The following is a 12,362-nucleotide window of genomic DNA, read 5'->3' as shown; positions in this document are numbered from 1 at the left end:
GACTGCAATCTATTATTCATGCCTTTGATGATAAAGATAGGAAAAACTGTTGAATGAATGAATACAAGAAATAGGCCTTCAAAATAAGAGCAAATCAATAAAATGTGATCACTGTCAAAGACAAAGAGTAATGAAATGCAAGAATACATCATGATAAGAAATTCTACCATTGAACAAAAGGAATATTAAACATGAATAAATCAAGAATATGCACTATTACTATTAAGAGTGTGTTTACATAATGTGCACAGGAGTCGTGAAAAATTACTGGAAATACTAAACAAAAAGGACATATGTATATGCATATGGAAAGCATGCAGGAAAGTACAACTGATACATAAATACTAATTAGGGACATGAAATATAATAGATTTAATACCATAAACATTTAGTTTACATTGATAAAGATGTAATAAAGTAATTTTTGTTAGATTTTTGCTTCAAAACTATTGATTATAGGAGCTGAAGAGATGGCTCGGGGGTTAAGAGCACTTGCTGCTCTTCTGGGGGACCCAGGTTCAATACCCATGACCCACATGGCAGCTCACAACTGTCAACACCTTCAGTTCCCCTTGAGGATCCAATGAAAGGTAAAATATGAAACAAAAAAGGAGGGGCAATATTAAAGTTTTTCTCTTCATAGAATTTCATTATTCTTGCTTCTAAACTACCACTACATTATGTATTTATTTTCCTATTTCTAACAAATTTTTGAATAATGTGCTAATTTTAGTGGGTGACTTAATATTATTGATAATTGTGACTGACTTGTCCTTAAAAAAAAACCAAAGAATTCCTGATGGCAAGATTTAACTTTAAGAACATTAGGCCAAAAATGCACACAGTCTTCATTATTTGCTACTTTAAAGTTGCTACTCAAATTCTCCAGGGCAATTGCCCTGAAATTAGCTCCCAAATATTAATTTTATTATTTTGCCATTTGATTTCTTGATGTTGAGAGTTTATCATGAATTTTACCCCTCAAAGTATTGGGTTGCAACTCATAGTACCACCATCTGTAGTCCTTTGTATACACTTGGCATCATCTACATCTCACAATGTGATCTCTATTTGCTGCTCAATGCTGCACACAAATCTCTCAATGAATGCTGTCATTTTACACTGGACCCAGTAGAAGTTACAGAACAAACTAAGGAACAGGACAATGGTGTGAGATAGCTTTCTCTGTGTTGTGACTGGTTGATAAATAAAGGTGTTTGGACAATGGTGAGGCAGAATAAGATTAGGCGGTACATTTCAACTGGAGAGAGAGGAAGAGAAAAGCAGAGGCATAGGAGATGCCAGCCACCACCAGGAGAAGCAAGATGTAAAAGCACTGGTAATCCATGGCCATGTGGCAACTTATAGATTAATAAAAATGAGTTAAGTTATAGGAGCTAGGTAGCAAGAAGCCGGAGCCATTAGGCCATACAGTTTGTAAGTAATATAAACCTCTGAGTGTTTACTTGGGCTCAAGTGACTGCAGGACAAAGGAGAGAGAGATTTGTCCTGACCTCAGGGACAAGGGAAAACTTCCAGCTACAGAACAAGAAAACATGTATACATAATATGTATGCTTTATGCATAAACACTTTATCTCTTTTTTATGTCCTTCCTCCCCACCAGACACACACACACACACACACACACACACACACACACACACACACACACACACACACACACACACACAAGAGTAACTGTCATATAAAATCATTTTTCTCAAGGACACATAGAGGACAGTGGTCCCATAAGATTAGACTGGCTGATGACATCATGCTTTGTATAATACACACTATGACATTTCTACTACTAAACTGCTTATGACAAATTTCTCAGAATTTATGTCCACAATAAAGCACCACATACATCTGTACACATACATCAGAGCAGATGATCTTTTTTTTTTTTTTTTCTTTTCAAACAGCATAGTTCAGCACAAAACAAATTATTATGGTGAATAAAAATAGCTTCCTAGAAGGCACACTCTTAGATGTCAGAATCCTGACGATGGGGATGGAATTACTGTGAAATTCTCTGAAAAGAATGTTGTTTGCCATCCACTCATCTTTTCATCAGAGCAGCAGTCCTCTACTGTGCCTCACCTCGTCGAGCATATTTCTCATCTTTGACACAGACTTCACTTAGGGAGCCAATGGGATCACAGTGACATGGCTGGCAAGGTCTTGGATAATTTGGTGACACCTGAAAAAAAATAATTGAAATTGTTTCAATCAAAGGTAATAAAAATTCCAGTATTTTCAACTCAATGGCAAACAATTTGGGACCAATTAGTTTTAAAAATACATAACAAGTTATTTTGATAAAATTATAAGAATTATAAGAATCTTTGACACAGATTGGTGGGCTTCTAAAATCCATTTTTCCCTCAGTGAATACACAAAGTAAAGGGTCTGACATGACTAATCTGCAGATAATTGTTATTTAGATTCAATAAGCAATAAAATTTTTCTGTGTTTCATTTCTTCCTGACTTTTTTAAAGCTTACATAAAGGAAGCCACAGACAAAGAGTATACCTAAAGGAACATATTTTATAACCACTGTATTATTATCATAACAAAATGATGATTTTTGTTGAGATACTCAAATATATATTCCATAATTTAACTTCCCTGCTTATTATATGTTTTAATATGACATGGTTTAAAATCAGGATCATCAATTCTCTTCCTGATTTCCTTTTCAAGAACTTTCACACTGACCATAGCATCGTTATTTAAATAAAAATTTATATTTGCTGCTCAAAAGAGGCACAGTTAAATATTTAAGTTAGAAACCTTGTTCTAGGAGGCTGTATAACCTGGAAAAAAACTTTTAGACTCAGTAAGTAGAAGTTGAGCTCACATCCCAGCAGGACATGTGTAGCCCTGACCCTTCATGTTGGTACCAGGGCAATAACAATTGGTTCAAAGATGAGGAAATGAAGAGGGATGGCATGGAAGGTATCTTACAAGATCCCTGGCATACAGTAAATGCTTAGAATCACAAATAGCATTGACAGTTGAAATTTTAATTAAACAAAACTAAATTGCTCACAATACTGCACACACATTTGTTTTCCAGCTGACCTGGTGGAAAACAAAAACCATAAACTAGTTTCCCAGGAAATAAATATACAGGAACATACATTTTTTCTAGTAGACTACATCTTTCCTAAGTGTCTATACCTAGTTTTATTTTTAAGGAGGAATTTTTTTGTTAATATTAATTATGATGTAAAAATTAACTTGATTATATACCTAATTAAATAGGACTCAAGTTCACAACAGTTTAAAAACCATCGTTTGTTTAAGGAACTTTTAATAATGTCCTCATGGAGCTATAGTACTGTCCCTAACACAGACATGAGCCATGTTCCCTACCTTAAACAAGCTTATGGGACCAAAAGATTTATAAGATACTGATTTTTTAAAAAGTGACAAAAAATAGACATACCCAAAGAGCCTCTAGGATCAAATGCTACAACCCATCACATTTCATTCAAACAGTAATTTTTATATTTATTATTATTATTATTATTATTTTTTTTTTTTTTTTAAAACCCATATTGATCCACATCTGTATCCTAACATCTCCCCACAGCTTAACTGATCCATTCTACACACACACACACACACACACACACACACACACACACACACACACAAGTCATTCACGAGATGCCAAGAAGACGGATGGAAAGAACTAAAAAGAAAAAGAGAAACTTGAGTAGAATTTTCAGTGCCTTGCACCAAGTAAACAGGGTTTAAATGAACTTAGAAATGTAAGCTAAGCTCCATGAGCTTTCCATCAAATGTCTCTCAAGCAGCAAATGCTCTCCTCCACCACTCTATGCACCAGCAAGTTTACTTTATTTAGGACACATTCAAAATCTTCAGAGGAAGAAAATGGGATCCAGGATCCACTTTATCACCACAAAAACACTGTAAGAATGTATGTTTGGAGGTGTGAGAAGAAACAGGAAAAATGCAGTAATCATTTAAGAAAGAAAAGTCAATAAAAGTAGACCCCAAGGAAACCCAGGATTGAAATTAACATACAAGCAAGGCAATGTAGGAACTGTAGATGGGTCAAAGAATTCAAAGAATGATGTTTATGAGTGATGCATGAAGTATTTCAGCTGAAAAACACAAAGAATAAGAAGGGGGGGGTGAGAACAAAGCAAAACTCCAGACAGCCAAAAAAGCAAAATCTCAATTTTTCAAATTCATTGGATGTGTTTGATTTCAGTTACAATTAGCAGTGTGTGTGTATCAACCCAATGACAGATGTCAGATAAAGAGAAACTACTCGATTTGAAAAAAGAAAAGAAATAAAAAGTGAGTATGGCCTCAGCAACCTGCAGGGAATAATTAAGCCACCTGACACCCAGGTAGTTAGTCCCAGAAAGAAGAAAGAGGACATGGATCAAATAATAGTGTTAATGAAATAATGGCCCATCAAGCATGGAGATCTTGGCATTTTGGAGGTGGAGGCAGGAGTGGAGTATCACCGGCAACCTTAGCTACAAGTTTAGGCACCCGCTGGGCTATTTGAAACCCTATCTCAACGAAACAACAATATAAATAGCCTAAAATACTCTCAATGTGGATCAAAATCAAAGTTGATTGCTATGAGAAGCTCAGTGAACCACGCAAGATAAGTACACAAGAAGCCGGACAACACACTGCTGTGTGCTGAGGTTGGAGACTATTTTGTGTAAAATGATGAGTGGTAATGTGCAGGTGCTGCACGATGTTGGTTTCTGTCTGTTTAGCGCCCTTCTACCCTGTGTCTTTTCTCTTCCTTCCTTTCTTATCACAAATGTAAAAATAGTTATTTGCTTATAGAACATACACAGATCATGCACTCAATCTGACTGAGGGGTAGGGAAGTTTTCCAATACTTAGAATAATCTCTGAGAAGCAATCTAAAGGAGGTCTCTACAAGGTACTGGCATTGGGATAAGGGCCAAATGCCAGAACTCTGGAGACTGAAGCTAGAGAGAAATGAATTTGAAGCCAATCTGGACTGCCAAGTGAGTTTCAAACTATCCTTCACTATTTAGTAGAACCATAGCTCATATATAATCAATCAAATCTTTATATCTATTAACAAAGATTGCACATAGTAGGAACAAGAAACTAATGCTAGGTGCGCTTTCATAAGGACTGATGAAATCCAGCAGATAATGGTACCGCGCTTGTAAAATGTTCTAGGCTTTAAAAAGGAATAGGGGATAGTCAACACACAAACAAAACCCTTATGCTAAAAGTTTGACTGCTTGGAAGAAAAAAAAAATACTCTGAAAAATAAGATGCATCAGAATGATCTATGAATGCTAGTATGTAATTTCAACATATGCATGTCTGGCTAGGAGATTTCAATTTGATAACAGCTATATTGTGAGACTCTGCCATACACACACACACACAAAGCAAAACCTATTAGGTTTAGCCACATATCTAATTTTAAAAATTAATTAATATTAAATTTCATTCCAAGAATCCATGAACAGGGATAAATGTATAGCTCAGGTATCTCACTGGGAAATTCTAGTCTGAAGCATATTAAATGTTTGGAAGAGATTTAATTTCAATCATACATAAATGATTTTTTTTAATCTGAGGAAAAGGAAGCCTTTCCTAGTTCTTTTGTTTGAGGCTGGTAAACCATACTATAAATGACTGACAAAGATATTGTAAGAACACAAAATTAAAGTCCCAATTCACTCATTCAGCAAAACAAAACTCCTTGACTAAATAAAATCATCTCATGCATGAAAATTACAGTATTTTATAAATAAACCGTACTTAATACACAAATACAAAATCATTTTCATGCTCTGCAAATGAATACAAGCTAACCATATTAACACGCAAAGTGAAAACACATATATTTATTTTAATAGATGCAGAAAAGCATTTGAAAAATGCTTCAGAATTTTTTTTTATTATAAAAATGCCCAGCTACCTGGGAAGAGCAGAGAAGCTGCTGAATCTAATAAAAGGAACCCATAAAAATCCCATAACTCACATCAGGCTCAATAGTGAATTATTATGTTTATATTTAAAGTGAGAACAAAATAAAAATGTCAGCTCTCAGCAATTTTATTTAACATCAGCATAAATATTTCAAAGTAAAGCTTGAGTCTGATGTTATTTGTAGACAAGAGTCTAAGTGTGCAATTCTAAAGAATACCATAAGATTACTAGAACCAACAAGTGAATTTTCAATGAGTATAGATGATAAACTTAGAATTAATTATTATTATTTTTTCTTTGGTTTTTCGAGACAGGATTTCTCTGTGTAGTTTTGGTACCTGTCTTGGATCCCGCTCTGTAGACCAGGCTGGCCTTGAACTCACAGAGATCTGCCTGGCTCTGCTTCCTTAGTGCTGAGATTAAAGGTGTGTGCCACCACTGCCATCCTAAATTTTTTTCTTAATAATAAAATGCAAAAATCTGGAAAAAAGTTTTACTAAATTATTTAACTACTACTTTAAACACAATGCAAACAAAAGGCTCATTTCAATTTAAACAAGGGTTTGTAAGATCTCTATTCTAAAATTACTGTTATGGATAAGTTTGGAAAAGTACATAGAGACATGATATATGTTCATAAAATGACTCAACATTAACATGATATTCCTTCTCTCCCTATTTATACATAGATTCTAAACAAGTAGCAAGCAATATTATCCTTATTTGAGACACTGACTGTAAAATTTTATGAGTAAAAATTGGTGTTCTCTTGACCAGTCTAAAAACATGCATACAAGTAACATTTTACAAAAACACACAAACACACACACATACATGCACACAAAGATAAAAGGGGCCATGAATTTTAAAAACCAAAATGGTGGATGGGGGCACATAGGAGAGTTTAGAAGAAAGAACAGAAAGTAGGAAATGATGTAATTATAATCTCAGAAAGTAAAAGAAATAATTTAAAAGTTTTTAATGGAATTGCAAATAAACTACTGAAGAGAGAGCCTTGTTCCAAATGCAGTATAAAGTGGGTGAACATGCATTGTTTGACTCAAAGTATATTGATGTTAGTGGACATAGAATGGCTTACAAATTGATCCACATTGTATGGCCATATCATACGATTCCTAAATAACTCTATGTAAGTCTAAATCATTATTTCACACCAAATATAAAAATTTGCTCTAGATATTGTTTAAAAATTAAAAATGGAAGTTTTCTAAATTGAAAAAGAATAGTATCTTTACCTGAACATATGCTTCATGATAGAAGATACACAAATGGCCAACAGGCACTTGAGATCAAAATTAAATATACAGTAAGATAGTTTCAAACCATCAGAACAATTAAGATCAAAAAGGATGGTCAATCACAAATATCAGTGGAGACATAGAACTCATAGACATCAAAAATTTTTGGTGAATATGTAAATGTCATTGATAATTTGATAACAAAATAGAAAATTCTTATAAATTTAATATATACTCATCTTATGAAATAACCCTTTTATTCTTTAATATTCCCAGAAAATAAATTAAAACAAGATCGTGGCAAGGCATAGATAGACTTTTTTGTAGGAGCTAATCAGAATCTGAAAATCACCTGAATATCCATCAATGGGAGAATGGATTGAGTTATTTTATATGTTCATGTAAAGAAATACTATTAGTTCTTTTAAATGAACATTTATTGGTGTACATAACATGGATAAATAAATATTCAAATTTTATGATAGGAGAAATAAAGGTGCAAATTAACAAGTACTGTATGATTCTAGTTTTTATTGTTGTTGTAGAATGTTTACTGAAAGGTAAACTTAATTCATTTTCTAACATCAGAAGACAGTTTTGCAGGAATGTAGCCCAATTTGAGGAAGTCAAGGGAGACTTTTATGGAGTGGTTATGACATTGCATGTCACATCCTTAAAGAGGTATCGCACACTTTCAGGTAAGAAGATTTCTCAGTCATATTTTAAAGGGTGAAGCGCAATATTTTAGAGATGCTATTAAAGTCAGTTTGGGGCACATAACTCTTATGAAAAATCAAAAATAAAACTTTATGAAAGAAAAATATACCTTACCCCTTTTGGTCTGAAGAATCCATCAACACATGTCTCACAATTTATCCCAGCTGTGTTTTGTGTGCAGTTGATGCATACACCCCCTCCAATGTACTTTCCATGTGTATTTAAGCTTAGATTTCTTCTGGCAACATTTTCATCATAATAGCACTCTTCAGCTTTCCCATGACAATTGCATGCTACAGTCATAATAAAAAACAGTAAATACTGACATCATGTTTTAAATACATTTAAAAATATTTTATTATCCATATAGCATAGACACACAAGTCCTTAAAAACATTTGTACTTACTACATGTAAGTCAATAAATTCATTCTTGTAATAGAATTTGAAATAATTAAAATCTATAAGTTCAACTCAGTAGATAAATGCCAATGGTTAACTTATTATTCAAATCTAACTACAATTTCATATAGTTCAGTTCTACACTCTGATGACAGATAAATGATCAAACAGAGCACTGAATGATTAACAATCATGTAATCTATGATGAATAATGCCCATATATGACCCTCTGTACTACATCCTGTGGGTAAAATAGATAGGGAGGAGTTAATTAGTCCCATTTTTCATCATTAATAACAAACAAAACTTTTCAATAGGCTAGATTCTCTGCTAGTCATTTTATATTTGCTACTATTGATTTCAATTACAGTAAGACCCTCTTCATACATCACTAAACCAAGTCAGAGACAGGGGCAATAACATACAAGGCGCCGTTTTGCATATTGGACACTATTCTCAAGTGAGACTCAGGAATCTGCATTTCAAACTACTGGTATACTCCTCTCCTATCCTTTGCAGCCAATGAGACAGATGTGTGGTAGGTATCAAAAAATCAGGACAGAATGAGAGCCCAAGATAGTTTCTATTGGATGTCCCTGTCCTTGATTACCAGTCATGTGATACAAGTAATGTCCTCCTTTCACTGGGACCCAGTTTCCCTGGAAAGCATGAGACAGTCAATAGTCATTAGCAGATAGGGATGTTTAAAAGCATCATATGAGATGATGCATGCAACACCATTACCATAATGCCTATTAGATAAGTTCAATTGATTTGTCCTGCTCTTCACCCTCTTTATCTTTTTCATGTGGCATTATAGGAATTCAAGACAGTGGGGAAAAATCACTTTTCCCAGAAAAGACTGGGTAAAGCTTTGAAATATATGTGTGATTTTTATGAGAGTGAGAATCAGGAAAAGGTATTTGTGAAGTCTTCTTCCTCCCATAGATTTGGTTATCTGTTCTTTCACTGATTGTTTTTGTGTTCCAGAGGGCAGACACATGTGTACACACACACACACACACACACACACACACACACACACACACAAGTATGCATGTATGTACCCAGCTGTTTTATGTATGTATATACTCTGCTGAGCTGTCTGGCCTTACAATAATTGCCTTTCCATATCAGCATGGGTATCACCTAAGGCTACACAGAATACTACTAGAGAGTAGGTATAAGTCAATATCCTGTTGATGCATAGTTACAAGTTGTCAGGAGGTTTCTCCTTAAGCATCAGTGCACAAAGACTGGGATCAGTGGATAAGGCTGAGGAGTAGGACCTGATCTATGAAGCTAAACTCTTTCCTGTGCTAGGTTGAGAGACTGAGGAGTATTTTACTGCCATTTTAAAATTTACTTCTTTCATTTGTTTTGTAAATGCAAAATACTTAAAAGAATTCTGGAGAGATATGCTGCAAGAAATATATCAATAATAACAATTAAAATAATGCAAAGATTTTTAGAATATGGCATATATACATATATGTATATATATGATACCACCTTTGGGTTAAATTATTGAAAGTGTAATTTCTATTTTAAACTACATGTATGTCAACTTGAATTTTAATAGATTGAAAAGTGACTATTCCAAAAAGGTTATGTTAGTTGGCTCTCTACCCTATAGACATGATGAAAGTCATCTCCCCATAACCTCACCAATATTGTATCTTATCATTCTATTAATACCATTATTAGGTATATCAAGCATTCAAGTATTTGTTAGGAGGATGGAGACATACACTGACAAATCAAACAGTATTTCCATTGTCTTAATTGGTGTGTCCTCATTGTAAAGGTTATCCTCTCTGTCTGAATTGTGAATGCCTTTTTTTTTTTTTCAAAAGACACACACCCATTTTGGTTTTGGCATAACAGCATTATTGTTTTTCTTAATGACATGTAAGATCACCTAACATAGTAAGAGTGATATCTCCTTGTCATGGTTGTTGAAAAAGCCTTCTCCAACCTGCTGACTTTAGATTTAGAATATATTAGTTTCATTATATTTTTAGACTTTGAAGCTTTATTTTAGGGAAAATGCAGAAATAAACGTAAGTGTCTATGCATTATAAATGACTTTGAGGGTCTAGGAAAAGACACAAATATTTAAACATCCTCTTTTATATATATATTGTAAGAAACAGTGAAAATTTCAGCTGTCGGTGTAGATGGAAGTGTGTAATGCAATACAGAATTATCTACCCAGTATTTACAGTGGATGCTGCTGAGTATGTAAACTGTGGGCTAATGTTTGATGCTTGAGTGGCATTCCTCATATTCCCTGCAACCAGAACCCTCTATCTGTCTATCAACATCAATGGCACTGTGCCCAGCTCTAGGTGGATGGCTTCGGAGGACAAGGATGGTGTCTGCTCTCAGTGAGCCATTTTCTCCTCTGTCATCAGCAACTTTCCTCTCCACAGAAAATCCTTGACATGTGCTTTACATAAAGTATGAGTAACAGAATGAAAATTTGTCACTATTCAGAGATACACCTTGATTTAAATAAACTAAATCAATGAAAATCCAAATTAAACTCAAATTAATTAGAAAGTGATTATCTTTTATATAGAGAGAGATGGAAAGGAGACATTTTCTGTTTACCTTTAGAAATGGATATATTACCAATAGTGTGGTACTTAAGTAACTTATAATTAAGATACTCATCATTAATTTCTGGGCTTTGAAAATCTTTGTTCTTCAGAGTATGGAAGTGTACTTACCCCTCTGTCTTACAAAAAGAAGAAAAGACTTATGATCCCTAACATTTTAAAATTACACAAGAATGAATGGATGCTGATAGATCAGGGGTGGCTGAGAAGAGCTGAAAACAAAGAGTGGACATGCAGTTGTGTCCGAGTGTTCAGTGGTGGCTAAGTCTCTACCTGGTCCACTAATAATAAAAACAGGTAGACACATATCAAAAGTACTCAAAATAAGGATAACATGTGTAGCACCAAAAACATCAAAAGGAGTGTATTTTATTATTGGAGATTATTTTATTCAATTATTTTAAAGTCTTACCATGTCCGACATAAGAGCCACAATAAACATAAGTTAAATTTGTTTATAGTTAACACTTGTATTTCTTGCTTGATAGCAAGCCTGCATGGGAGAATTTACATACTTTTTAAACTTAAAATATGTGGTTTAGGCTTGCTCACTAAAATATATTTTAATTCAGCTGAATTTGGCTCCCTGCAAGTCTACAGTTCTGCAGAAGTGTGTGTTAAGATCTTTTCTTACTCTATGAAAAACTACACAAACAAATTTTTCTAAAATTGAGGTCACAGAAGCTAGAGAAATGGATCAGAGGTTATGAGCATTGACTGCTCTTCCAGAGGATTCAGTTCAATTCCCAGCACCCACATGGAAGCTCACAACTATTTTTAACTCCAGGATCCAACACCCTCACACAGACATACATGCATGCAATGAACACCAATGCACATAAATAAAAATAAATAAATTATATATCTAGGATTCAGGTTACTAGGGTGAACTGCTTGACCAAGTTAGTATCTAAAATCAGGTAGAAGGCTTTTTAGTCATTTCCCTCAGGAGAAAAAAGACATTCATTTTATATCTTAAGGTAATCATTTGAAGTATGAGCTCTTGTTGACATATCATTCACTATTTTTAATTTCTTTCCATTTTTCTTGGTGCTCATTGTCCATCAAATGTTATAGCATAATTTGTGCTAATAATCAACAGATGCCACTTTATTATAAGTAGCTATATAATGGTGTTGCTATGGAGAATCTATATTTAAAGCATTTGACTACTGATAATCAGTATGTCAAAGCCATATCTCCCCTTTCACATTTGCCAAAGTACTCTTCAGGGTAGTCAATATATGGAATCAAACTAATGAGTATTGACTGCTCTAGTTGGCATCAAGAACCTGAGAGAGTAGGGCCTAAAAATGAGGGGGACTAAAGTCTCATGCAATAGCCAACTTTATTCAGAGCCATCAGACAATTTATAC

At 34.1% G+C, this 12,362-nt stretch overlaps 1 protein-coding gene across 1 annotated transcript in view; it reads right to left on the bottom strand.

The window, feature by feature from the left end:
• Lama2 (laminin subunit alpha 2) overlaps nucleotides 1-12,362 on the bottom strand; it is a 577,324-nt gene that overhangs the window by 334,250 nt on the left and 230,712 nt on the right. Inside the window, 2 exon segments of the mRNA XM_036168737.1 lie at nucleotides 2,106-2,205; nucleotides 8,076-8,254. Of these exon segments, the coding sequence (XP_036024630.1) occupies nucleotides 2,106-2,205; nucleotides 8,076-8,254 (279 nt within the window).

The sequence above is a fragment of the Onychomys torridus genome, chromosome 19 (assembly GCF_903995425.1).
Source record: "Onychomys torridus chromosome 19, mOncTor1.1, whole genome shotgun sequence".
NCBI classification, from domain to species: Eukaryota; Metazoa; Chordata; class Mammalia; order Rodentia; family Cricetidae; genus Onychomys; species Onychomys torridus.
The sequence above is the reverse complement of the archived record's forward strand: the minus strand, read 5'-3'. Positions and strand labels throughout refer to the sequence as shown.